At 46.2% G+C, this 26,607-nt stretch overlaps 1 protein-coding gene and 1 long non-coding RNA gene across 7 annotated transcripts in view; one reads left to right on the forward strand and one right to left on the reverse strand.

The window, feature by feature from the left end:
- Nucleotides 1-19,614, reverse strand: part of CSNK1A1 (casein kinase 1 alpha 1) — a 32,458-nt gene extending 12,844 nt beyond the window's left edge. The window contains exons 1-6 of one of the 6 annotated variants that reach the window (XR_010744711.1): nt 19,097-19,614; nt 18,208-18,314; nt 7,555-7,681; nt 5,787-5,885; nt 3,236-3,319; nt 328-467 (exon numbers count right to left, since the gene is read on the reverse strand). Coding sequence is in view for 5 of the 6 variants with exons in the window: in XM_066329404.1 (XP_066185501.1) it covers nt 328-467; nt 3,236-3,319; nt 5,787-5,885; nt 7,555-7,681; nt 18,208-18,314; nt 19,097-19,219 (680 nt within the window). In the remaining variant the exon portion in view is untranslated. The remainder of the gene's footprint in view (nt 1-327; nt 468-3,235; nt 3,320-5,786; nt 5,886-7,554; nt 7,682-18,207; nt 18,315-19,096) is intronic. The other 5 variants (XM_066329404.1, XM_066329401.1, XM_066329403.1 and 2 more) reach the window with 5 other exon arrangements.
- Nucleotides 19,615-19,744: 130 nt separating this feature from the next.
- LOC136367317 (uncharacterized) lies at nt 19,745-20,992 on the forward strand. Its single transcript, XR_010744679.1, has 2 exons — nt 19,745-19,814; nt 20,742-20,992. It is a non-coding gene; the product is annotated as an uncharacterized lncRNA (long non-coding RNA).
- The last annotated feature ends 5,615 nt before the right edge of the window (nt 20,993-26,607 follow it).

Here is a 26,607-nt window from a genome sequence, read left to right on the forward strand (position 1 = left end):
CCTCTCAAGCCAGTCAGCAGTGGTGCCAACAGGTACCAACACATCAGCAAAGTGCACCATTTTATGTGTGAAGGGCCTCTGACAGACCCACATCAAAGTATGGCTCAGCCTTTAAAAGGCCAAAATAATATGCAGAACATCCATCTGATGTCTGCAAGACACACAGTCTCTACAAGAAGCAAATTAGGTGCTCGGATTTTCCCCCCTATCCTTGCACAGGCAGCCAAGAGGAAGAACACTTGCCAAGGGATGGATACACTTTTCATATAAAATGAGCTCAGAAGTATCCAAAGATCACCCTGCAGCCTTCCAGAACGTTGCACTCACCTCTGCTCAATGCCAAGGTGTGCATTGATGCTGGCATATCGAGCTGTGCCAGTGAGATTTTTGTCTTCTCTGTAAGGTATGTGTTGCCTTGTCCTGTTGTCCCGGTACTTTTTGGCCAAACCAAAGTCAATAAGGAATAACTTCAAGAAAAACGAAAATAGGTTAGTTAGATTCCTATCCAATTCTCAAAATTCCCAACTTCTTTCACTAGGCATTAGCTATGTTTTAAGACACCCAGACAATGTAACAGCCTACAGTTAAAAGAAGCAAAGTAACAGTGCAGAGGCGCAACCAGCTTTAACTACTCAGTTAAAAACTCAATGGTGAATTAGTTCAAGCCTTTTCTCAATGCCCTGGAATGGATTAGATGGTGCTACTCAGCCTCTGGAGCTTAGTTCTACCACTATTTTCTATCACTACTGATGACTGCAGTGCACAGCTGAGGGAGGAAGGTGGTGAAAGCACATCCCAAACCCCACTGGCACCGGAGCAGGTCACACACACAGAGTTGATTAATGCACGAGGCACATCCTGCAACCTCCTGGCTCAAAGAACAGTGGCCATTCTGCAGAGCACAAGGCCAAAACCTTCCCCAGCAAACAAGACAGCTTGTTCTTGGCTCATTTCAAGGCTCCCAGAACGCTGCCACAGCAGCGGGACAAACTCGCTGGGTTTGAACGCAGCCAGGAAGCTGAAGCCAAGGAATGGATCCAATCTGGGTTTCTAATAACCAAGCTTGCCCAATGATTTGGTATTTAGCAACCTGAGTGTGTTTAAAATGAGTGTGTGGTAATCAGTGTGCTGCCAGCCAGCCCACCTACAAAGGGTCATCCAGGCTGTACCTCCTTGGGCAAGATTTCAGGACTAGGCAAAAAAAAAGCTGAGGCAGAAAGAAGTACATAAGGAACATTTCAAATTCTAACACTCAGACTTCAAGCTACAAATCCTGATTCCACCACTGGATTAATGCTACAGGATCAAGGACTGCAATCCCTTAGAGACTGAGCAGTGCTGCAAAAGTAACTTGGGTGGGGGCAGAACGTGATGGAAAGAAGACATTTAAAGTTTGATAAAGTCTCAGTAAAAACCAACTTATTATCATCTTAAAGCTGATTCCAGAACTGAAGCTATATCTTTAAAAGCAAACTGGAGACTAAAATATAACCAAGGCTGAAATGGGGGGGTCACTGGCATGCTGGAAGTGCTCTGAACTAGGAAACTCAACTCTATAGGAAGTATCCAAGATACTGAAAGTTTCTGAACTGCAGAGTAGCTACGGTTCAGAATTCTGATCCAAGAAGATTTACCAACTACAGTAGCCTGGACAGGAAAAAGCAAAGCTAAAATCCTCCTAAACCAGTGGTGTGAGAGCAGAAAACCTGGGGTTGAAGTCTCGCCATGATTTACATGCAAACACAAAGCACTGCAGTGCTACACTTGCTGTTCAGGTGAAAGTCACCCTGAAAGCCCAGAATGCTCGGAGCAAGGGACATAAACCCAAGTTTTTAAATCAACTCCCCTGCTCAGACAGCTCAGCAAGGTGTGGGCCTTGGCTGTGCTGCACCCACTACAGGCACCTACTCCAGGAGCAGGGATATGTTCCCTAGCTACCAGGAAACCATGAGGAATGCCAGGAAATATTTGATACTGAATCCCAAAGCAGACAATACAAAGCTTTATGTGATTGCTGCTATGCTGCAGCTTTCCTAGAAGCAAAGCCTGAGCTCGAATGCAATCCCTCATTTTCTGATTTGGTCCACAACACAGACCTGTAACTGGCTATTGCTTTAGATCAGCAGCTTTCCCTGGGGAAGTTTGCTCTGTTCCCTAGCTCAGGGTCAGTCTGTTTTTCCCTGTGGATGGGTTGAAGGCAAAGGAGTGTGTCCCTCCTGGAAAGAATTAAGCTGGGGGACACAGCCCAATTTGGACGAGCACAGAAAGTCCCAGTGCCAGCCCTCAGGAACACATTCCCAGATAACCTCACACCACCTTCGTTCTGTTTGTTGCACTATCAGCAAGAAACTGGAGAAGTAGGGCACGATTTTTGCCAAGAGCAACTAGAGAAGTAGATCAAAGCCTGTGCCTCTGATAAGAAAGTTTCAGAAGCAGACAACAGAAGCCTGTCAGCTTGTGTACAGCAGGAATCCGCCTGGGATTTAATCCATGGAGACTATTGTGGGAAGCTGTGGACCAATGGCCAAGCTGCTGAGCAGTGATTCATATTCAGCAATTTCCAGCTGTCCTGCTACCAACTGCCAAATGTCTTCCTCTCTCTCTCTGCAATTCATCTCCTCTTCAAGAGTCAGAAATACAACATCAGACACTACCAAGATAAAGCTCCTGCTTCTCCAAGACGCAGCTTGTTGGAGTAATTTCAGCTTTCAAGCACAATGGATGGAAATAATAAGTCTTCATTACACATTTGGGGTGATTTTGAACAAAAACTGCACGGGGAGGAGTCTGGCTGAAGTGATAACAGAACTTCTCCACATGCATCCACAGGAACTGCAGGAAGCCTCAGCAAGGCAGGGAGGAGGCCTGCTGTTTCATGTCTATCCCTCACCACATTTTTAGGAGATTGATTGCCTTTTGAGTTGGAAAGACCACAAATACAACCTGCACCTGAAATCAAGCACGTACATTTAGCCCTATCAAAGTTTAGAAATAATTCCACAATTTAAACAAGCGCCACAGGGAAACATCTTAGTAATGTTACATGTTTGCCAAGTATGTCTGAATAATGCCAACATAAGAGGTGCTTTTGCAAGGTCTACATTCTCCAGAAAAAAAACAAAATAAAAGAACAAAAAAAAAATAACCCAAACGAAAAAAAAAAAAAAGAAAAAACCAAAACAAAAATAAAGCACATGAATTTGGGGTTGAGGTTGGAATAGGAGACAGTTCAGACCTGGTTTAATCCTGAGAAAGATGGGTCCTGAGAAGTACTAACAGTCATGCTTCTTTTCCTCTTCCCCACTGGAGATTCTAAACACTGAACAAACAATAGAGGGTGGCAGTGCATCAAACAGTCTTGCTTACATTGCAACATTGGCCGGCGCAGACAGGCAACACCGAGGCGTTCGAGAAAGAACAGGGTAGCCAAATGCCATCCTTCTTCCACCAAGCACTGTACTTTGCAAAAAAACTCTTCTCTTTCCATCTTTTTTTTTTTGTTTTTAATTTATTTTTTGAGAAATACTTTGATTGTTTATAGCAGCAGTATTGGGTTTGTTGGTTTGGTTTTTGGTTTTCAGAGGAGAAAATTTAACAGATGGGACAAGGTAAATTTCAAGTGTGAGCCGCTCCAAAATGGCACTGCCTTAACCAGGGATAGCAATGGTGACATTTGGCTCTATTAAAAAAGGGAATTGGAGTTTTTTGCTTACAAAAGCAGCCTTTGGTTCCACAAACTGCCCTTCCCCCAAAAGACATTTAGAAAAACGTAAATCTTCAGTAAGGAAGAGGTAGAAGGCATTTAGTCACCTTAAAGTTTACTTTCATAAGCATGCAGGGCTTATTTCTAGCAGAGCTGGAAATTCGTCTTTTAAGGTGGGAGCAAAATTTCTCCCAATCACCAAATTAAAATTTGGAAAAAAAATCAATTTATTTTTTTTTTTTTAATATAACTGACAGGAAGCTACTGGAACAAGATTACCATGCTGTTCTAGTCTTTGTGACTGATTTTCTTTGAACTGTGTAGAGTCATCACTAAAAACCCCAAAACTACACTTGGTCACAAAAAGAAACATTAAATAGTGTATTGGTGGCAAGTGTTTCCTAGACAAAGCATTTGATTCCAGACTGAAGGAACCCATTCCACATTTTGCTCATGTAAAAGAATTAATTTGCACTTGGGTCAGGAACTACCTCCTTAACCTCCTGACATAAGTGAAGCCCATGCCCACACACAGTGTTTTACCACCACAGCATTGCATGGCTCCCTAACTAAATTGGGGAAAAAAAATCAAATGGTTTGTAGACAATTTTGTCTTTCACTTCAGCTGATGCAAATCGAATGTGTTCCTCCTCTAAAGTAAGCACAGCAGCAATTTCTAGGCCATTAATCCACACCAAGATGAACTGGAGTGCAGCAATGCCAACCTAGCATGACTGTGCAAAAGTACAGAAAAATGGCCCAAAAAAGAACAATTGGAAACCAGAAACTAAAACTAGGAAAAAACCAAAATAAAAGTTTTCAAGTTCTACTTTGAGTCATGTCAGAAAATTAAGGAGCCTAAACTGTGCTCAACACAGCAGAGAAAAATAGAGCTGTACAGAGTGAAAGTATGAAACTTGGGAACAAACAAAGTTTAACAGCAACAGGATTACATCAAGACTGCCTTTCAGCTGGAATGACAAGCTTTTCCAACAATGGTTGTCTCTAAACACTCAGTGCACTGCACCTCTTCAGACAAGAGCTGTTATCTCACATTATCCAAGTTTTCCCCTTCTGATGCTCATGGCCCTCGAGTTGGCATTCATACAGGCAAACAAAGGTAAACATTTTGATTACTGGTCGTGCCTAACCAGAGGAGACATCCTGGGATGGCATATAGAGAAGATAAGTGGGAATCTTGCTTCCAATAAACAGCTTGATCACGGTACATTTGTCCTGAAGTTAATTTCTAATCAGTAGCATGCTTAATGCATTGCCAATGCTGCCTGTCTGCCCGAGCTCGACATACAAATTGCAGGATTAAGCATATTTCACTCAAGAAAACTAAAAATAAAATAAAAATAAAAAAAAAGTTGCCTTCTAGGCAGGAAACATGCACTTCTGACTAGGTTTACCCTTCCCCCAAAAAAAAGTGTAACAACCTCAGCCCACCCCTCGACCCACCCCCAGCCTTTTTTCAATCCCCCCACAAAGTAAAGTGAGACAAAGTTTTTGTTGTACAGCAGGTATTCTACAGCTTCACAGTTTTCCATCAACATTAATTGCATCGTTGCTTTTATTTATAAAGGCATCTGCATGGTGGCTCTTGGTCTTAGCCACAATTCTGAGGGTTGAAGAGGCTTTACCAGTCTGTCACTGCCAAGATTTAATGTCACTGCTGACTGGTAGGTCAGGAGCTCCCACGTTGGTGGCACAAATTTTTTTTTCATCCTAGGAAGTCAGCCCCAAAGCCAAAGACAGGATTTGACTTTTGTGATAGAGGAATAAAATGCTATGACAACAGACATCTGGAGAGAAGTGGTCAAGTATTCTCTAGGGTTAGTTTATAACCTTGTTGCAAGTCTAGAAATCATCTTGCAATCAAGTGCATCTCCCAGGGTGGGTCAGAGACCCACAGCATTTACAAGTGGACACCAAGAAAACCAAGTTCTCACACCCAAGAACTGTGGTTTAGCATCCAAAACAGCACTTTTAGCAATGGATTTGACAAAAGTTGTGCAGCTGGAATCAAATCACACAGGCATTCCCTCTGCAGCTTGGAAACAAAGAGCTTTGGACTAACCTTATTACAGTGACGCCCAATACCCATTAGGAAGTTATCTGGTTTAATGTCTCTGTGTATAAAATTCTTTGTGTGCACATATTCAATTCTACTGATCATCTGTAAAAAAAACCAGCAACATGTAAGATTTCAAAGAGAGCAAGACATTTCATTAAACCTTCAGTGAAAGCATGATTTTTTTTTTTTTAGTGTTACCTTCCTCTGCAACTTCAGTTTATGCATTTCTTTAATGAAAACCGATTTTATAAAATGCTGTCTGGATATCTTTTTTTCCCTGTTAAAACTCCATAATCTTGGTCAGGAGCTAGCAGATTAAACACCTGAATATTTCCCAGATATTGAAGTTCACGTTTCTAACTATAGCATCCTATTAAAAAGTAATTTTTTTTCATTACTTCGAAGGTTTTATAGCTACCACAAGCCAATTTTAAAGCTCATTTCCTCCCCTTGTCCTAGTTACTCATTCATCTGGTTATTCATTCATCAAACATCATTTTTCCAGGTAACAGCTTTCATGGAGCAAGTCACAACTTGATGGTGGCCCACCCTGTCATATCTGGGCTACCCTGAACCCAGAATATCTGGAGACATGGAGAAACTCTGGCACATCTGCGTCACCATCCAGGGCCAGCCCATTTCCTGTGGGTGAGATCACAGCCCATGGCTCTGTGACACAGCTCTGCAGCTCCTCAAACACTCTTCTTGCTCCTCAAAAACTCCTCTTGCAGGCTTGAGCCGAGATTGTTACATCCCAGCCCTGACAGCTGTTTGCTGGACTGTGCCCTAAAAGCCACTTCTGAGCGCAGATATCCCCCATTTCTGCCTCTTTCCCAGATGACAGCTAATTCGTGTTTATCATCCAAAGGAATATTGCACAAACCCCTGTGGACTCCCTGGAGATGCTGTCACACCCAGACTCAGCAGATAAATGGCTCTCTAAAGCAAGCACATCACCCTCTTAGGGCAGCTGAGAACAGGGACAGCTGACCTTGTCTCCAGACAAATGCCTTGAGCTTCCTTGGCCAAGAGCCTGGGATTCTACGAGCATCTGGCTAAGTGACAACTCAGTACTGACATCAATTACGTAATATCAGATGAAATTTCAACTGCCATTGAAAAATTCAACTTGAAAAACCCCCACTGCTTTTCAAGGAGCTGAAGGCAGCACAATCAAGCCATTTATGAAGCAGCAAGAAATAAATATGGCCGCTCATTTCAAATGCTGGATTCTCATGACCAAGTTGGAAAAATATCAACTGCTATAAAAAAAAAAAGACTTCAGAGAGTTTTAGAGGCCTCGATGATGTTGGAGGTAGAGTGGCATCTCCACTAAGAGCTTTAAGAAGTGCCTGTGAGGACCAAACAAGCAAAGCAGTTATTTATTATTAGCTCAGTGTCTGGTCCTAGAGGCTACAGGAGAGCACAGGGACAGACTTGCACGTTGTCACCACAAGTCCCATTGAATTACATCACCCAAAACTGGAGACTCTTCCAGCCCCAGTGGGGATACTGGCAGTGAATCCACCCAAATTAGTTGAGGATTTTAATGAAGTTGCCCTTAAAGCAGCAGCACAAAGGAGCAGGCAGCTGCAGTGCCCTCCCACTCGGTGCGTTTTTGTAGGGCAGAGCAGACAAAAACCACCATTCCTTTGTCCTTATTTAGGTCAAGTGTTCACTTAGTGCATAAACCACTGCATCAATTATTTAAGGCACTCTGCAGAGAATCCCTCAGGGCTCTGAGGCTGCTCCCACCAAGGTGTGCACATACCTGGTCTGCTAGCATAAGGACTGTTTTCATGGTAAACCTGCGAGAACAGAAGTTGAAGAGGTCTTCCAGGCTGGGCCCCAGAAGATCCATGACTAGAACATTGTAGTCCTTTTCTTGACCATACCACCTGCAAGAAAGGAAATGATCCAACATTAGCAACGCTCCTGATGCAGCCCAGGATGCCCTCAGTGCTCTCAGATGCAAGGGCACGTTGCTGCCTAATGTTCCATCTTGAAAGCTAATGACAAATGAATGCTGGTAATATCTTGTTTTTCCTGGAAACAGAAGTCTGAGCACAACCCAGAACGCACAAGTTGGCAATTTTCCCCGAAGAGAAAACACTACTCCACTTCAACAACCAAAATACCAAACACCAGAATGAAAATGCAACCAAAGCAGCAGTGTCCTTACACTGAGGGGTGTGAACCACACCTGGACTGAAATTCCTCTGCAGGAGACATTCCTCTCATCGTTCCTGTATTATTTCACTTCACAAAACCATTCTGATGTGCTTTAGCCTTTGTTTTCAGCTCTGACTTCTCTGCACCAGACCAAAGCAGTTCACTCATACACGTTTCAATTTATTTCTCAATTTAAAAAATACCAATCAAGTTCTATTGTCCAATTAAGTCGAATATAAAGGCTCTTTATCAGGTTTTTAATATCACAGAGAAAGAAGCACTTAAGTGTCAGAAGAGCAAAAGTAGAAACATAACAAAATATTAACTGCAGCAATACTGTGACAGTAACCTTTAAGTGCCTGATACATCAATTTTGGGGAAAAAAAAAAAAAAAAAAAAGCTAACAATACTGTGAGAACAAGCAGAAGTCCTTCCATGGCTGTTTTCCTGTCCAATCCATGTTTAACATTTCAATCACAGCCCTACTGCTCCATTGCATCAGTAACTGGGGCTGGTATCTCCCCACCTAAGCTCCTGAGCAGAGCTGGAGCCACAGCCTGCACTCCTGCACTCCTCAGCTGTGAATCTCCACACTTGAGAGAGGATTGGAATATTCTCCTCTCCAGCCCTTCTGCACATCCCTGATAACTACAGTTAAGTGACACCTGTCTGATCAGAAAGCTGCAATTCTGCCTTTTCTAAGCTCCTGGTCCTTACAGCAAGGACCTACTGCCAGCAGTCCAGGGAGACTTTCCCTCAATTTCCCAACAACAGTGGCATAGACAAGGCACCCCAAGGATGTGCCTCATAAGAAGAGCATGCAGATTAAAAAAAAAAAAAAATAACTCAAGATTCAGCTAAAGTAGCAGCTGAGGCTTAAATATGTGTACAGACACTGTATTTCCACTTTAGGCAATGACTCCAGTATGCCAATGCCTGGCTGTCTGGAAAACAGTTACCACTGATAAAGTCAACAAATTCCTAGGTACTCACAGGATTCCAGGCTTAGCTGAGCTGGGGTAGTAAAATAAAATGTTTACAAAGTCAGAGAGAAAAGATTCTATATTTGGATTTGTTTCAGGAACTACTGCTCTGTACCTTCCCACTGTCTGGATTCTAGGAGAAACTATGTCCTTCATTCCTGCATTGTTATAAAACTGATAAAATTTATTTATGAGCTCTGGCTCATACTCCTTGATTTAAAGATCAGTCTAGGACTTTTATTCATTCCCTGCATCAAAATGAGATGCAGAAAATATGTATTTTGAAAGCAATCATTCGGATGAAATGTCAACAGAACAGCTCTGTAAACAACTCCAGGGGTCACAGGTGAAAAATGAAACATTATGGTCACCTAAAGGAATGAAAATTGGAGCAAATGACCTGCCCAGGTATTCTGACCTATGAAATTTAGGTTTGTTGTGAAAAAAAACCAACAAAACCCTAGAGTAATGGGCTGAAATGAAGAATTCTAAGGAGTAAATCAAGATCTAGATAAAAGTTCCATTTTCTTCAAGGGTTGGAATTCTAATTGAGATGCTGAGTGTAATTGTTCAGCAAAGCAATGGTTCAGTGCCCAAGAGATGCAGTGGAAAGGAAAAGGATCAAAGATCAGCCCTTCACTGGAGCTAAGAAAATTAAGTCACAGCCTCACAGACAAGGTGAAGCTGATGCAAAGGAAACCCACCCTGGAAGGAACATTTTAAAAACCTTTTTGTTCCTCCACAGGGATCTGTCTGCCAAGTAAGTGCAGTAATTCAGGATGACTGCACAACCTGTTTGGCCTATTTCTATGTCTGAACAAGAAAATTCTCATCTCCTGACCATTCTGCACTGGTGGAAAGCACATTCAATCCTCCAAGACAAAGAAATAAGGCAGAACTTCTTAATATTTCATCCTCACATTTACCTGCCTGTAATTCCTCACTGTCACACCTCATTCATTTCACTACTGGCAACTGGATTCTTCCAAGGTATCAGTGTTTTATTTACTTTACTAATGCTCTAAGTAAGTTTTCATTTCCCTTGGAACATTTCCAGGGAAAAATGGGATTAAGAAGTAAAACATCATCGAGTCCATTCAAGGTGTAGGAGCTGCTACTACTGGCAGCTCTGAATGAAAGAATATTTAAAATCTTGGTTTTTCTTAGGAAACCTTGGGTATTAGAATATAGAAAAGCTGGTGTCCCAAAAGGAGAACTTCACGAGCTCTAACACTGAATTAGCAGGAAAACTTGGAATTATCTATTAATATGAAGGAATGATCCATACAAAGCCCTGGGCAACTATTAGGTGCCACTGGCATCTCAGAATACAAGTGTGCCCACGTGTCTGAGAGATCCCTGCACTTCTGTCAGCACATCTGAAGTCTTTTCCCTCATAATAAAGTTGGGGAAGCAACACATTTTAACTAAGGGACAGTTTTGGAGAGGAGTGAAAAGTGGGATCAAGAGATTGAAGCACTTCAGAGCCATTCTGGGTGGGTAATCACTCTGATTTAGTTACATACAGGGTATTATTTTAAGAAGAGACTCTAATTTAGAGAAAGTTCTCCTAGTCTTTCTTTAATTGGCTCTTAGTGGACTCTTTCCACGAAACATTAACAGGGCAGAATGATGAGGAATAGCTGAGTTTACCCTTGAACAGGCAGTGTCTCACAAACATCTGATACAGATGTCACAAACCTACTTAAACTTCAAGGTGTGCCCAAGCTCCCAGGCAGGGAAACGCTTCATCACTCTCCCCTCATCTGTTTTTAAGCTACATAATCTAACTATTCCAATTAGTCAGGACACAGTAAACATCTTTTATGAAGCTTTCTATCAGAGCATGGGTAAAGGCAGAGCACAGTGACCTTAATTTGACTTCAGTGACTTGTCTGTGAAAGACCAAGAGTGGCCACGTCACAAAGTTTCCAAATCATGCGGTTTGAGAGCCTCATCTGTAACCTCAGCACAAACACAAACCCGACATTTTTTTAACATCTTGGATTTTCAGTGTTTGAGCTCTGTGGGAACACCTCAGTCCCACCACGGAGGGGTTTGGAAGTGTTTAATTTCTGAATAACACACAGTGAAGCAGGTATGATGTCAGGTCATATGACAAGTGCGTGTTTACTCGAATTGACACGGGATGGGGTTTAAAATTCTCTTGACTAACCTTGAGACAAGGAAGTGAAGTCTTTGATGATTATCTAGTACTTGGTGGTAAACACTGTAGTCAGCTCTACCCAAACTTAAAACGTTTTTGCCTTTTCAGAGCTGCATCTTTCAAAAAAAATCAATAATTTCTATTTCAGCCACCGCATGTTTTGAAAATAATGTCAAGGACAAAAGAAATGGTTGAGGAAGTGTTTGTTAATAGCTTGGTTTGTTCTGTTTGCATTTTTTATTTGTTTTACCTAAGAAAACATTTCATTTGGTTATTCGTAGTATTTTTTCACATCTTCCTTGGAGAGGATCCAACAGAAGTAGCAGGGAAAGGGGGTGAAGGGACAACAGAATCACACACAGGCCATGAAATTCCAGCCCAGTTTTACACTGCTGTGTCACTCACACAAGTTCCAGTCAATAACCAGCAGTTTCATACACTGGCAATTATAATAATTACAACGAGGTAAAACAAACCCAGCTCAAATACCCAAAATGTGTGAGAAATAAATAAAAAGAATTCAGAAGATTCACATTAAAACAAATAAACAAAATAAACCCACGACAACAAATTAATGTTGAAGACAATTACTGAATTAGTAAATGACAGCTGTAAGCCACTGGTAAAGAATCCCCAAATCCCAGAATTCTGAAGAGATAGAGGCATTAAAGGCACCTCACTTTACCTACAGCTCATAAAAAAAAAAAAATAGAACATAAGCTCAATATCACAAAAGACTGTTCCCAACACCAGATAAACCATGACAAGACCATTTTGTTCTGACTTCATCAAAGCTCTCCTCCATCAAGACCTGCTCTGCCAGGTGACCCATCCTCCACTGAAGGCTTCTGTCAGCTCCATCACTATTCCCACAGGGGCTCTGGCAACCTGGAGTTACAAACAGAGCTCCAGGAGGCTGTGCTTTTGTCAGACAAAAACCATCTCCTGGTGCCTCACTGCAGGGAAGCACAATTCTTCCAACATTGGAATATTTAAACTCAAATCTTTACACTTCCAGAAACGTTTATATTCCCATTACAAAAAAAAGGGTGATTCTGACTTCTCTGACATTATATAAACTTTTGCCACTTTCATAAATTATGGTGTGTGAGCCTGTGATTACTCTGTGTAATCCTATGTAATTAAGTTTCCCAGCACTTGGGTTTTCAAGCAACAAGTGAAAGAGTTCTCATGACAGAAATGGAGATTGTCAGAAGAGCAAAAATGTAAGGTGAAAAAGCAAGCTGGAAAGAACTTGCTTAAGAGAATTACCTGAGATCATCTCATTAGTACATCTGACAAGTCAGCAGGCACATGAGGGGGAATATTCAAGTCTGGAAGGCCTCATGGACACAAAGAATTCAGACATCCCACAGAAATCCAGATGGCACTGATCTGGTGAACACTCTGGAACTGTATTCCAGTCCTGCCAGCCCTAAGTCACTCACACAAAAGTCTCTGAACTGGGCATTAGTCAGATGATGGGACTGAAGAGCAAACACTGACCTCCCTGTAATGACACAGCTCTGATACCCCTGAAAAATACCAGGTTCTCCCAACCAGGAAAAGTGCAGCTCTTCTCCACAGAACCTGTGAATTGGGATCACTGCTGCAAGCCCTGTCACCAACTCAGGAAAGGAAACCCAAACCCCAACAAGGGCAGCAAAGAGACTTCAAGCAGGATGGGAGGATTGTGATTCTGCAATCATTTACTCAAACAGCTCGGCAAGGCAGGGACAGAATTATTCACTATAGATACAGGAGGATGGGAAAAGGAATAAGGTTCTTCACAAAAAGCAGAGGAAAAACACCAGGCAGTTGGCTGCCTGTGGGTAGCAGCATTATCTTCAGGCACAGAAGCTCTCTGGCTCTCTCTGGGCAGCAATCATGAGCACTGCCCTGCTGGCCTGGAAAGTTGTGACGTTGCACCTGACTGATTCACAGCCTTCTGCTCCCACGTTTCTCAGCACAGACAGCTCCTGACAAATAATGACAGTGCTGACAAATTGCAAAGCGAATTATGCCTGTAAAAAACGCACTGACACCGAAGCAACACATAAGAGAAAGGTAATCCATCAGAGATTCATTTCTAAATTGACACAGATTTCTACATTTCTGCTTTCTCTCCCCTGAAATCTGCAAAAGCACTTAACTGTTAAGCAGCTAGGAGTAATATAAATGAACTTCACATAATGTGGCATGACTGAAATCCTGAAGTGCAATATTTAGCAGATGTCACCTAACGTTAGTTGCCATGGAGAGCATGAATTAGGCCACCCAAGAACTAAATAAAGCAACAGCCACGAACACCCTACGCTATGGAGCTTGGCTCCACTCTATAAATAAACCCCTGGATCACTTTTTGTACAGTTCTGAGAGCAATACACCGAGGATGCCAGCACAACTCAGCCCCTCAGCAAGGAGGTGGCTTCAGCTGTCCGCTGGGATGCTGCAAACAGGCAGCTCACTGCCCCTTCTGCTGAGCTCTTTAATAAACTTCATTAACACCCAGGAGGAAGTCAGGAGTTGAGTTTCCCCTGCAAGAAGTCAGGGAGAAGGTGAACCATTAAGCCACAGCACTGAGGAAAAGAGGATTTTAATATCATCTCTGCTCATTGGTTTTGAACAAGAGTAACGCTGACCTCAAACTCCAAAAACTGAGTTAAGGCAGGGAGAGAAAAATATTTCAAACTGTGGTCTCTCTTGGATGCTTTGACAGAGCCCACAAAGACCAATTAAAACAAGAATTTCGACTGGTGGAGAACAGGAAATAAATATTATTTCAATATGTTTATTTTCTTACTAAAGGAACCGTAGGTATCAATTTAAAAGATTATCTTTCATTTTATTTAGAGCCACAAGAAGAGGCTTCTGGTTACCTATCAGATGGTTCTGCCCTTCAATATGCAGAGTAACTAATAACAGAAAGTTAATTAATAGTTGGATTGATTGATAGAACCTTTTTATTTATTATTTTTGGAGGGGGACTGGGGTTTCTTGTGGGTTTAGTGAGTGGTTTTCTGTTTTTCTCACAGTGGCTTGGGTTTTTTTTGGTGGGTTTTATGCTGCAGGAAGTTACTGAGGAAACAGTTAAAAACGAATGTGTTTGAGAGGTGCATTTAAAGCTCTTGAAGCACTGCTAAAAAAAAAAATCAACATTTTAAGTGCTTAAGGCAAATTTGGTTGTGATAACTCGTAGATTACCAACCTTGACCACGTTTTTCCATTACAGGTAGCATTTAATGATGATTTATAAGGGCAGACTCTGTTGTTAATAATTATCCAGCAACATGGCAGTAATCAGCCAGAAGCACAAATATTGTAGACAATTTTCTTTTTTTTGTTCCAAAAAACCCAACTCAATTAAGAATTTCTCTCTCAACTTCTCAGCATCAAAATATTTCCGAGTACTGTGTTGAAAAATTCAGAAATGTAAAGTTTGACTTACTCAGTTTGCAAGAGAACTATGAAAAAAAAATAAAAAAAAACACTAAGTCAGTAACTTTTGTTTTTAAACTTACAAATTATCGTCATTAAGGATGCAACCAATAGTTAATGAGCATCACAAAGAGCAAAAAAATCAAGAGTGGCTGTCCCAGGTAATTTGAATAATTGTTCTTGTGAATAAAGCTTTAGCAGAGTTCCACTGTGAACAAATACCCCCAAAAAAAAAAAAAAAAATCAACCACACTGTGCTGCATTCCTCCAAGGCAGCAGCAATTGGGGAATAAAGGTGGATGGTCCCAACTAATAGGATCAGTGCCCAGTTAACGAGATTACAGCTCAAAATGCTTCATCACTGAAAAAGAAAAGGCAAAAAAGCAAAGGGCAGCTGATGGGGGAGAACAATGAGAATAAACCCAGCAGAATGCTGGGGCCTGGCCATTGTGTCCTAAAGGCACAGCACACTGTCACAATGTTCAGCTTGATTCAAAAGCCTTTTGGGGGAAAAATTAAGGTAATAATGAAGCAGAATTTGGACATCAAGAAGGAAACGCAGCTTAAAAAATTTTTTTTTGAGTATTAACGAAGGTTTTGTGAAACTTTAGGGTAAATTTCAGAAACTTTGCTGCTCTTGCAGGAAACAATAAGCAGCAAATTTAGAGCTCTAAAAGGGTTTAGAAAATTCAGAGAATAGAAATTCCAATTCATTCCCACCAATCTCATTTTTTGCTATTTTCTGTGCCAACAACATTTTCTATTGAAGTAGAATTAAGGCCCCTTGTTCAACCTCCATGACAGGTGAAGGCTGCCCCACAGAAACATTAAACTCTTAACCCCAAAACTGAGATTTTTGCTCATTGACTTCTTGCAATAAGCCAGAAAAAAACCCCTCAAATCAACCTTAAAGGTTGTGAAAAGAATTGCTTGGTTCTAGGTAACTCAGTGACACTCTAGACATGTGTTCTTGCCATTCTAAGTTACAATCACATCTGAAGGCAGAATTCAGCTTTAGGAACAAGAGCCCCAATGAATGAGCAATCCAGGCCTCATTTATTATCTCAGCTCTTGAGTCACAGAACCACAGCAGAGATCACTTGAGTGAGGCAAAGGCACATCATGCAACTTCCAGGAAGTTGATCTTGGCCAGTGCATCACTTAAGTAGGTGAAAAATAGAGGAAAAGTCCCTGACTCTCAAATGAGGAACACAAATTTTCATGTTAATGTGTCCAAGATGTGGACTGAGTTTTCTAAAGCATGGCAATGGGGGAAACCTTGGTATGATTCCTTCCTTTCCTATCAAACTCTTTTGTGCTGCTGTTGTTTAAAGGTGCCACATTACAGAAATTTTACCAAATGTATTGACTTTCCTTCAGCTCGATTCCTCCTTGTGAACAGACTGAGCCAGGAACAGCTTATTCCAATGTGACAACATATTATTATAACACAATGGTGGCACATGGATTATCAATGACACATGCAAAGTGACCTAAGTATTGACTTGGATTCAGAGCACCATGGATTCTACTCCTACTAAACACAGAACATTTCAATATTTGCCACAAGAACCGTGCTGTTCCCCAGCTCAGCTTCCTCTTTAAAGAGAAGAGATCTAAGAATGCTGGTTTCGATTTTCTCAAGCATCACCAAACCAATACCAACAGCCCAGAAAAAGCTCTCAAGGAGCATCTGGCATGTAAAAATAGATTCACAATTAATGCTGCTTCTGAAAAGAAAAAGAGTATTTCCAAAACGACACTTTTCTAGAAAAATACTACAAAGATTAATGTTGTGAGACTGACTGACATTATCCAATAATCACACACCTTTAGCACAATGAGACTATGAATCAATGTGTTGACTGTTGCCTCATTTATCTCTTCTCAACTGTTTTTGTAACCTTGTATTATTTTTAGGGGGTATGGGAACATCAAATACAGAGGAAAGTTGGAGTTGAAGCTAGAGGCAAGTTTCTCAACAGGCAAGGTTATCATCAGTATTTCCCAGGGCATTTTAACCAAACACGAGAAATTAAACAGTATCTCAGCGGAAAAGCCAAAAATTGGCAACTTGGGCCTCATCAGAGCACCACTCACTCATTTACTTTTCAAAAAAGTAGTTCAAGAATGCCTGCTTTTCCAGTTCTGTGATGAAACACCTGATATCTGCCTGCTCTGGCTGTTTTCCCAGTTATCCCTGTTTTAGCATGCAGCTAGACCATGAAAGCTTTCCAAACTGCAATTCCTATTCCTCCAGTTGTGAAATAAAGGCGGCCACATTTGTGAAAAGAAGGAAACTGTATCCTCAAAGAAAGACCGCATCTGTTTTCACACCAGCAACTCTGCTGGAGCTGCAAGTCTGTAATTCAGGTAGGTTGGTTGTATCCCTGCAAAGGCTGGAGTGAAGGAGGACAGATGGCCAGGACAACGCTGTCCCCTCCAGCTCACATCCAGGATCAGAGCCAGTTGTGTTTGGGGGGAAGGAGGAGGGAGTTATTAACCTCAGAAAGGCAGATTTGTAGCAGGCATTGTCCAAATGAAGCCAGAATCTCGGCCAGGTCACCGTGAGAACTTTAAAACACACCCTAAAGGTCTGATCCTGTACAAAGTCAGGGTTAAATTAAAATGGAACCCACAGTTTGACACAGAACTTAAACTGAAATCGTTTGTGCAGCTCAAGGAACAAAAATCCTTTATGCCACTGCGTAAAGGAAAAAAAAAACACCAAACTAACTTTGAAAACAATTATTAACAAAGTTTCAAAAAAAAGGAACAACTTGTAAAAAGTCTCCCTGGAGACAACTGAACTTTCATGTAACTCTTTGCCGCCCAGATTGCAGAGGGTAACACCTCGATAACCCCACGAGGAATAACCCCAACAGGAGTCCTGCACCAGCGATTTTCTACCGGATGAGGAAATTCTGAAGCCCTGCCCAAAGTTTCAGCTGGAACACGAAGCAAAGAGCTGCATAATGAAGCACTGGGAGGGATTAATCCCGTAAGGAAAAAAAAAGGCTGGTGACGCATCTGTTGCGGGCAGCAGAAAGGAGCTTGCTGCCCAATTTCATTCCTGCTCCGGCTTCTCCGCAGTCTCAAAGCTGCCGGCTCATAACTATGAAAGGAAAAAAAAAAAAATAAAAAAAACACAAGGCACAAGCCCGAGCACGTCCCTTGTCCCATCAGGAGAAGGGGGAGGGTTAATCACGTCCAGCCGCCATTTTCTGAGCGGAGCAGGAAGACATGTTGAAAAAAAAAAAAAAAAAAAAAAAAAAAAAAGAGAGAGAAAGAGAGAGAGGCAACAAAAGAAAGCAGCCATTTCTAGAGCTCCTTCCTAACTCTCTGCCTCTCGGAGAAATAGTCTCCTCACACTTGGTTCTAATGGCCACAAGGATTTGTATCGCTGGGTGGCTCGTTCTTTACAAACACAGGTCTGCCAGAGGAAAAAGCAGCGAGTTGGAGAGCTTGGAATGGAGCATCTCACCCCTTAACACCTCAATCCTGCACGGAGAAATTTCTGTTCACGGCGGTGCCCTGCCTCACGCTAAAAAAGCATAAAACAACTGCCAATATACAGTTAATAAGCGTGACCATTAAAAAAAAAAAAATAAAGTCACGCCAAGCACGGAGCAATGCCAGGGGCACACACACGGCTGATTCCTACCGTATATGTGGGATGCCAACTCCTCCCTGCAGGATCTTGTAGAGTTTGCTTTCATAGAGCAGCTGGGGGTGCCGAGCCTTCTGAGACTCCAACTTCACGGCAACTTCCTGCAGGGAGAGGGAACAAGGAGTCAGCGTCCAGAGAGCTTTAAAAGGGGCTCAGCACTTCCAGATCCCCCACACACCCCCGATGCAAACGTTTTCGGGTATATATATATATATATATATATTTTTTTTTTTTTTTTTAATTTATTTCCGTGCTGCATTTTGTCGCGTCTTCGGGTAAGATCCACATCGCGGCGATTTGTACATAAAATATCCATCCCGGGTCATGCAGCTGAGCTAGAGAGATGTGGAGTCTTCAGAAGCACTTAAGTGAGGAAGAACAGACGTGGGTGTTTCTTCTTTACAGCTCAGAGCCGTGAGGGGGAGGAAGAAAAGAAAAGAAAAAAAAAAAAAAAACCTAAAGGAAAAGCTGGAAAAACAGGGGGGATCTTCTTTGTTTCTATTAGTGTTGTTGAAACGAGATACAAAGTGTTCCCCAGCTGAGGCAGAGGAGGAGATGAATGGCGGGCGAGGGACGACGACTTCGGCCGCTCACAAGACACAAATATGTTTAAATCTGTTTTCCCACAATGGTTTTCGCCTCTTTGCTCCTCTCCCAAGCGCTGGGTGCGGGAGCCCCACGAACGCAGGGCGCTGCTGTGGAAGGGGCAGCGAGGAAGACCCTCGGGGAAAAGGGGGATAAAAACCCTCGGGGGAAAGGGGGAGAATAAAACCTCGCGTAGAGGGGAAAAAGGGGAAAGGGAGACCGCAGCCCGGGGCAGGTGGCGATGGCTGGTGCCCGGAGCCCCCGGGGCAGCCGAGGAGAGAGTGCGAGCGGCCCTTACCTCCCCGTTGGTGATGTTGATCGCCAAATAGATGTCCCCGAAGGAGCCCGACCCGATCTTCCGCACCAGCTTGTATTTGCCTCCGACAATGAACTCGGCCTTGGAGCCGCTGCTGCTCGCCATGGCGAGGGGCGGCTCTGGGGCCCTCCGGGCCGGCTCGGCGGGACAACGAGGGCTCTACGGCCGACCCCGAGGAGGGGAAAGGGGCTGGAGCGAGGAGAGAGGCGCAGCCAAGGACGGTCCCCGCGCTCAGCTCCAGTCGGGGCCCTCGGGCGGGGGCCCCCCCTCCGCGGCTCTTCGCCGCTCCCCGGCTCTCGGCGCGCTCCAGAAACAGGAGAAGCGACCCCCGAGGTGCTTGTGAGAGCAGGGAGGGGAAAAGGGGGGCGGAACTCGCGGGGTCGCGGCGGCCGCCGGCCGCTCACTCGGCCGCCGCCGCCATCTTGTGCCTGAGCCGCCGCCGCCGACACAAAATGCCCCCGGCGCGCGGCCGCCGCTTCTTCACCGCGCGGGGCGCGCTGGGAGCGGGGCGGGGCGCTGCCGCCTTGACCACGCCCCTCGCGGCGCCTCACCAATCACCGCCCTCGCTCGGCGCCCCGCCCTCCAGCCGCGGGCGGTGATTGGCTGCTCGGCGGGCGTGCGCATGCGTACAGCGCCGTTCCGGCAGTGCGGGCGGAAGAGGGCGGAGGAAGCGGACGTGCCCTCACTCGCTCTTAAAGGGGTCGGTCAGGGGTTTTTTGCGGCGTCCGCGCTGCCCACACAGCCCTGGGCCACCGCGGGGTCCGCGACAGGGGCTGGGTCAGCCACCACCGAGATGCCACCCCATATATGGTGCTGTTCCCAGGCTGTTCTAAAAGATCAGGCCCCAACCTGTGTGTACGTTAATAGGCTGATTTGTGGATAGATAAATACACACCAACTTTGTTCCTTGGAGGTGTTTAAGGAAAGGCTGGTGCGGCACTCAGTGCTTTAGACTGGGTCATAAGGTGGGGATTGGTCACGGGTTGGACTCAGTGATTTGGGAGATCTTTTCCAACCCCAACTATCCTGACACGTCGTGATTCTTTCCACGGCTGTATCAAAGCCCTGCAACAGCTGCCCAGAGCTGCTGTGGAGTCTCTCACTCTGGAGACATCCCAAACCCACCTGGACACATTCCCGTGCCCCCTGCTTTGGGACTGGACCAGCTCCAGAGGTCCTTTCCAAGCCTAACAAATGTGTGACTCTCTGCAATGCACAACCTCCTTTCCCCGGCCTGTATCCACGAGGGGATGGTGGGGATGAGCTGAGCACACACACCGTGCTCCATCACCCTTCCCTGCTCCACAATTCCCCCCAGCCCCTCACCCTGGGCCTGCTGCCGTGCACAGGTCCTGGGTGACCGCTGCAGGTGAGGAGCCTGGAGCAGGCCGTGATCCCTGGACAAGGACACCGCCAGCAGAGCCACCATCACGGCCACATCCCTTTGTCCCTGCAGTGTCCACTCCACGTGTCACCCACAGCCAACTCTCTCCTGGGCACGGTCACCCTGCCCCAGCAGCTCGTGCTCCAGGGGGATGCTCCTTGCTGTCTGTCAGGAGTGAAATCTCCTGCCTTGCCCCCTCTCTCTCTCTCTCTCTCTCTCTCGCTGTGAGTTTTCCCTTTGCAGGAACACCAAACTGTGAATTCCCGGTGACTCATCATCACTCCCTGTCACAGCGGCGTCTTCTGCCGTGCAAGGCTACATTTGGGAAATGATTCAGTCTGCAGGAGAGAGAAAGCTCCTCCAGTAATGTAGCTCATGGAAGCAGAAGGAAAGCCTACTCAGGGTGTCTGCTTTGAAGGCAGGCAGGCAGAAACTGCTTCCCAGCTTGCTTGGTGGACCCAAAGCTATAAAAATAATTAAAACATAGATTTTAAGAGTTGTCTATGCAGGGATTTTTTTTTTTAAATAGCTGATTGCTTTGGAGAAAAGTGAGATTGAGAGGTCCAGGTTAGTAGGAGATGAAGGTGGAGGAGTTCTCTCAAAGAACAGCATCCACACGGTGAAAGAAGCTCTTCTTGAACTCACCATGTTGCTTTCTAGCTTGGTAAAAACACTTTCTGCCTGCACAAGTGCAAAAGAGCTCTGGCTTGTGTCCATCTGGCTGTGAGGCAGGAGGGGAAATCTGTGATTTTCCTGAGATTTTCTTCCTGTGGTGGACTCAGTGAGCTCCAGATGACTCCACAGTGAGAGACCGGGAGGATTGGAGAGGGAAGATTGGCACTCAGCGATGCCCTGCATGGCAAATATCATCTCCAAGTTCCCCTTGTGTTTCAGAGAGCTCAAATCCAAGGTTTTACTACAGCACTCTCTGCGTCTCTGATGAAAAAAAAAAAATTGAAATGCAAATGATTCAAAGTCAGCCAGATGCACCAGAAGGAAAACGATGCTCCGAGAAGGAGCTGGCCTCCAACTCATTCCCACCTCGGCTCTGTCAGGGAGCATTTGTGCAGGCAAGAATATCCTCACTCTTGTCACTCACAGGGATTGTGGATCTCGTGTGGGGGATTGGGGATGCATCACACGCTCCTTCAGGGGGCTGGAGCTTCAAGGGCAAATGAGGTATCTGTGAACATCACACCCGTTCCCGAAAGCCGAGCCCCGTGTCCTCAGGTGCCCCCCGCGATTTGCAGACAGCTCAGGGCTGATGTGCCTCTGTCGCCCTTTGGGGTTGTGTTTAATGGTCGCTCTGGATGGGATCTGAGCAGCTGGGAGGCGTTCGGCTTGAGTCACGTATCCTTGGAGGAGCTGGAAAAACAGGTCTGGACCTCCTGGCCCTGGAAAGAGCCCCGTGCTTGGGGATGCAGGAGAGCAGGATCTGCTGGGCTAGGCAATGCTGCCACCTCCTGCCTGCCGGGGACAGCTCCGTGTCCTGGGGACAGATCTGTGTCCTGGGGACAGCTCTGTGTCTTGGGGACAGCTCTGTGTGTGTGGCTGATAGCTCCTTGTTCAGGGGACAGCTCTGTGTCTTGGGGACAGCTCTGTGTCCTGGGGACAGCTCTGTGTCTTGGGGACAGCTCTGTGTCCTCGGGACAGCTCCATGTCCTGGGGACATCTCCATGTCCTGGGGACAGCTCTGTGTCCTGGCGACAGCTCTGTGTCTGGGGGACATCTCCTTGTCCAGAGCACAGTTCTGTGTCCAGAGCTTTCATTTAAAATTCCAGTTAAATAGCACTGAAAATGTAAGTTGGGAGCGGAATTTCAGGCGGAGCTGACCCCAGGTCTCACTGCTGCTCATGCAGGGTGGGCTCTGTTCTTCATCCTTTTCCCCTCCTGTTCCCCCTCTCACTGCCCAGCTCTGGCAGCTCAGCAGACTGAGCATGGTCAACTCAGCTCTCCAAACCAACAGAAAATTTTCCAAATGGTTTTTCCCAGTGCTTTCTCTGGGTTAATGTTCTGCCAGGCTGGTGACCCTGATGGAGCTCCAGGGGACAGTGCAAGGGTTGTCCCAGGCTGGCAGTGACACGGCAGAACAGCAGACAGGAGGTGTCAGCTGGAAAACTGAAGGAACATCTTCCACTGCCTGGAAAGGGGCTCTGCAGACACCAGGAGAATCTGTGTATTCCCTGCTCACAGGGAGAACACCAACCTCCTGGCCCATTATTATTTTTCACATCTTTCAGGGCCACAGAGACAATGAGAAGATCTTTGTATCTGCATCACTTGATAGAGTAAAAGGAATAAATCCTCTCTCTTCCCTTTCCAAAAGGCAGGCCAGAAGTCCTGCTGCATGACCAAGGCTCCAGTGTGAGCAGCCCTCAGATCTGAGCTCTGATCTGCTCTCTGAAGCATTTATTGTCTCAGAGAGATGGAGAACCCAATTTTAGCCCATTTTCCCTGTAAGTGAGCAAAACCCAGGTGTAGGTGAAACCAAGACACCACCAATGGGTGTCGCTGAGTCCTGGGCTGCCAAAATCACCTCAGAACCGCTTTGCTCTTTGCCAGGAGAGGCAAGTGAGCTTCTGGCCCGAGTGAGGGATGTGTGTGTCCATCAGACCTGGTGATGGGTTGCAGTCCCAGCAGGTCCTGCCCTGGGACCCCCTCTCTGCTCCACACCTCACCCCAGCAGCGTGTCCTTCCCACAGGGACCTCTGCCTTCCCTCTGGAGCCCTGCCTTCAGCTTGGAGCTGACCTCAGCTCATCCTCCACGCAGCTATTTTTAGCAGAGCTTATGGTGTTTGGGAAAAGGGCTGGAGAGGAGCAGCTTGTGCCAGCAGGAACCAGACCAGGCTTGTTCTGGGACTCCGTGTGAGGCAGCTCAACTTGGGACACTCCTGCCCAAGGACAGGTGGCTTTGCCACCCATCTGGCCAAACCCTCGTGGCCTTCAGGTGGCTCTTGCAGGGCAGGGTGACGTGGGGACGTTGCAGTGTGGCAGGAGGGACCCAGTCCCTCCACATTCCAGGGGCAGTGTCCTGCCTGACACCCACCCACGCCACGGGCACCCAAAGAGGTGCTGCTGGCCACCTCTGCCAGAGCCACTTGTCCCTGTCCTGCCGGGGCTCCCTCCCCTTCCCTGGCACAGGGCTGTGGGGAGCCAGCCCAGGGAACTGCTCCAGCTTGAAAATAACTCCGTTTTTCCGGAACAGTCTGACACTGGCAGCCTTTGCCAGGCTGGATCTCAGCGCAAACTTTCGATGCCAGTGCTGGCACCAGGCAAGAGGCACCATTATTTTTGGCAAGGGCATCTGCTTTAAGTGTTTGCATGCAACCCTCAGAAAGTTGTCAGCCCCTGTAGCTACAGCCAGCACAAGAGATGCCTTTTTGCCTCAGCAGGGATGTGAGCAGCCATGAAATCCTGGGATTTCATCTCCACACTGGGCACAAGGCTGGGACAAGAGTCCCCCACTAATGCCAAACCTTTATATTCGGGGTCATTGTGTCTCCAGGCAGATCCCAGCATCCACAGCCACTGCTCCTTGCTCATCCTCCAGGAGGGAAAGGGCACTGCAGGCCCTGGGGATGGGACAGAGCCTGGAGCAGGCAGGGACAGTGGCACAAATCTCATTCTTGCAGTGCTTGGATTGAACCAAAGCTGACTGTGCCCAGGGAGAAGGTGTCCAGCAGCCAGCAGTGCCACTTCCAAGCCTGTGAGAACTTCCAGGAGAATTCTGCAGTCTGGGACACTCTTGGCTGTTTGGAGAGAGAATTTATTTATTTGTTAAAGTACTGGAGGAAAAGGGGGATTTTCAAGTAATTTGGATGATTCACAGGAATGTTGTTAGTGTACAGCTGAAGCTCCACCAATGAACTTGTTCCCTGGAAGACTTTCCTGCAGTGTGAGGAGCTGAGGCCCAAACTTTCCAGTGATGTCAGGGCTGAAATTGCTTTGAGTGCTCGAGAGGATGCGCTGGGAGGTGAGGAAACAGAGTCTGAAGAAGTCATGGGCCCAAAAATATGTAAATGGCAGCACAGCTGATTCACTGCATGTCAAGTGCTGTGGAGAAGCCTTCAGCAGCAGCTTCTCTGGTGCTTTTGAATTAATTACCCTGCTGGTGTGAAGAGTTCTGGTATTTGGCAGCCGAGGCACATTTCCTCTGTGGCTGCTTAAATCAGCCAGGTTCAAATCACTGAGGTGAGTCTGCCTTAACACAAAATAATTCAGCTGCTGGATGGCAGCTGATTCACCTGGGAGTAAATCACCCTCCTAAGTGCAATTTCTTGAACCATTTTAGGGAACGTGGGGTTTGTATGTGTCGTGTGCTGTGGCTCAGGATGCCAGGGAGGACAAGAGGAACAAAAGCAGCTGGTGCAGTGTCTGAGCTGGTCTCAGTGCAGGCTCTGGCTGTGCTGGCTGGACATTGCTGCTCTCCAGTGGCAGCTGAGCACAGCCTGTCCCAGTGGCCCCATCACCCTCTTTTTGGGGTGCTCTGGATCTCTTTACACATTGGGGGAGAAATTACATGGAGCTGGAGCAGAGGCTGGGTTCCCCTGTCACGACATTACACTCCCTTCCATTTATTTCATTTTTTTAAGCAAGTTCCTTCCTGCCTGAACATCATCTCTGCTCCATGGATGAGCTTTTTCGGGTCATTCAAAAGCTGATGCTTGCTGAGATTTAAAAAAAGCCCAAAACAATGGGCTGAGAGATGCTGTTTGATTACGCCTGAATTTTTTTTTCTCCCTCCCCTCCTCCAAAGATCATCACGAGCTCTGGTTCATTTGCTGTTTGGGAAGAGCCCAGGGTGGAAAGTGCCAGATAAGGGGAAAGGCTCATCACGTGTCGTTGTCAGCACAGCACTGGAAATATCACTAACGAATCAATCAGCCCCTCCATGCACAAGGCCCTGCCCCATGAGCCCTCTGCACTTTGTGGCTGCCACTTCAGGGCTGGAGGAGCAGCAGAAGCAGAGGGAACAGGCTGTCCCGCCTGCATGCACCTGGGAACGAGCTCTTGTCAAGGGCTCCTTCACCCTCAGCCAATTTCAGCAGTAATCATCAGCAGCTCAGCACAGAGCAGGGCTGTCCTTGGCAGCCTTGTCCCTGTTGGACACTCCAGCCTGTATTTAGGCACCCCAGGAGTGGCTCTGGGGGGTCTCTTGGGCACCAGATGGGGACATCCGACTTCGTCCCCAGAGCTGGGTGGCTCTGAGACCCTGTGGGGACAGCCGGGCTGGGGCTCTGTGACACAGGGCAGCTTGTGGGCTGAGCTGCTGCTGAGAGGGACAGCCCTGGGAGGCAGCCGGGCTGCTCCACCGACACCTGCAATGCAAATGTGGGAGCAGCAGCAGGTGAGGATGAGCCTCCCTCCTGCTCTGCAGCTCCAGCACACACAGCACAGGCTCCCTCTGCATCACCCTCTGCCCAGGGGGAGCAGGTCCTGCCAGGGACTGGTCCCTGCTACAGAGCTGAGGGGACCAGAGTTGGCTGCAGAGTGGCTTCGTGATGGGAGCACAGCTCTGCTGGTCCCTGTGCCTGGTCTCGTTGGCACTGAGACTGGCTGAAACTACAGACAGAATTATTTGTCACCGTGTGAGCTCTCATACCCACAGCCCTTCCTGAGCAGCTCCTGTGCGTCTGTGAGGTGGTGGCTGATGCCTGGCACAGAAATGTCACTTGGCAAGGACATCTCACCCCCATTACAGTGCTGCTGGCCCACTCCAAACCCATTAGTGCCTGGGGAGCAGATCAGAATCTCCTCACCTCCCTCCTAAGTGAGGCAGTCCCCAAGCTGTCCCCAGGTGTCCTGTGACCCAGGGACGTGGAGTGTGAGGTGGCTGAGCAATGTGTCCCCACAGCAAGCCCATGTTCCCCGGGCTGGTGGAGGCACCCTCCTGGGATCCCACCTGCCATCACTCGAGGAGATTTTTCACTTTGAAACTTCTCAGGAAAATTCAGACACTGTGGGACCTGCCTCCTCTCTGCGGAGAGACAAAAAAATGTCTCAGTCCAGAAGGGAAGGAAAGGGTGTTCAGTGCTCACACGAGTGTCACACAAGGGGTGACAGCATTCCTTGGGGGAGGATGTGGTGTGCCACGGCCCTGGGGAGCTCC

Source organism: Sylvia atricapilla, chromosome 14, assembly GCF_009819655.1.
Source record: "Sylvia atricapilla isolate bSylAtr1 chromosome 14, bSylAtr1.pri, whole genome shotgun sequence".
Classification (NCBI taxonomy): domain Eukaryota; kingdom Metazoa; phylum Chordata; class Aves; order Passeriformes; family Sylviidae; genus Sylvia; species Sylvia atricapilla.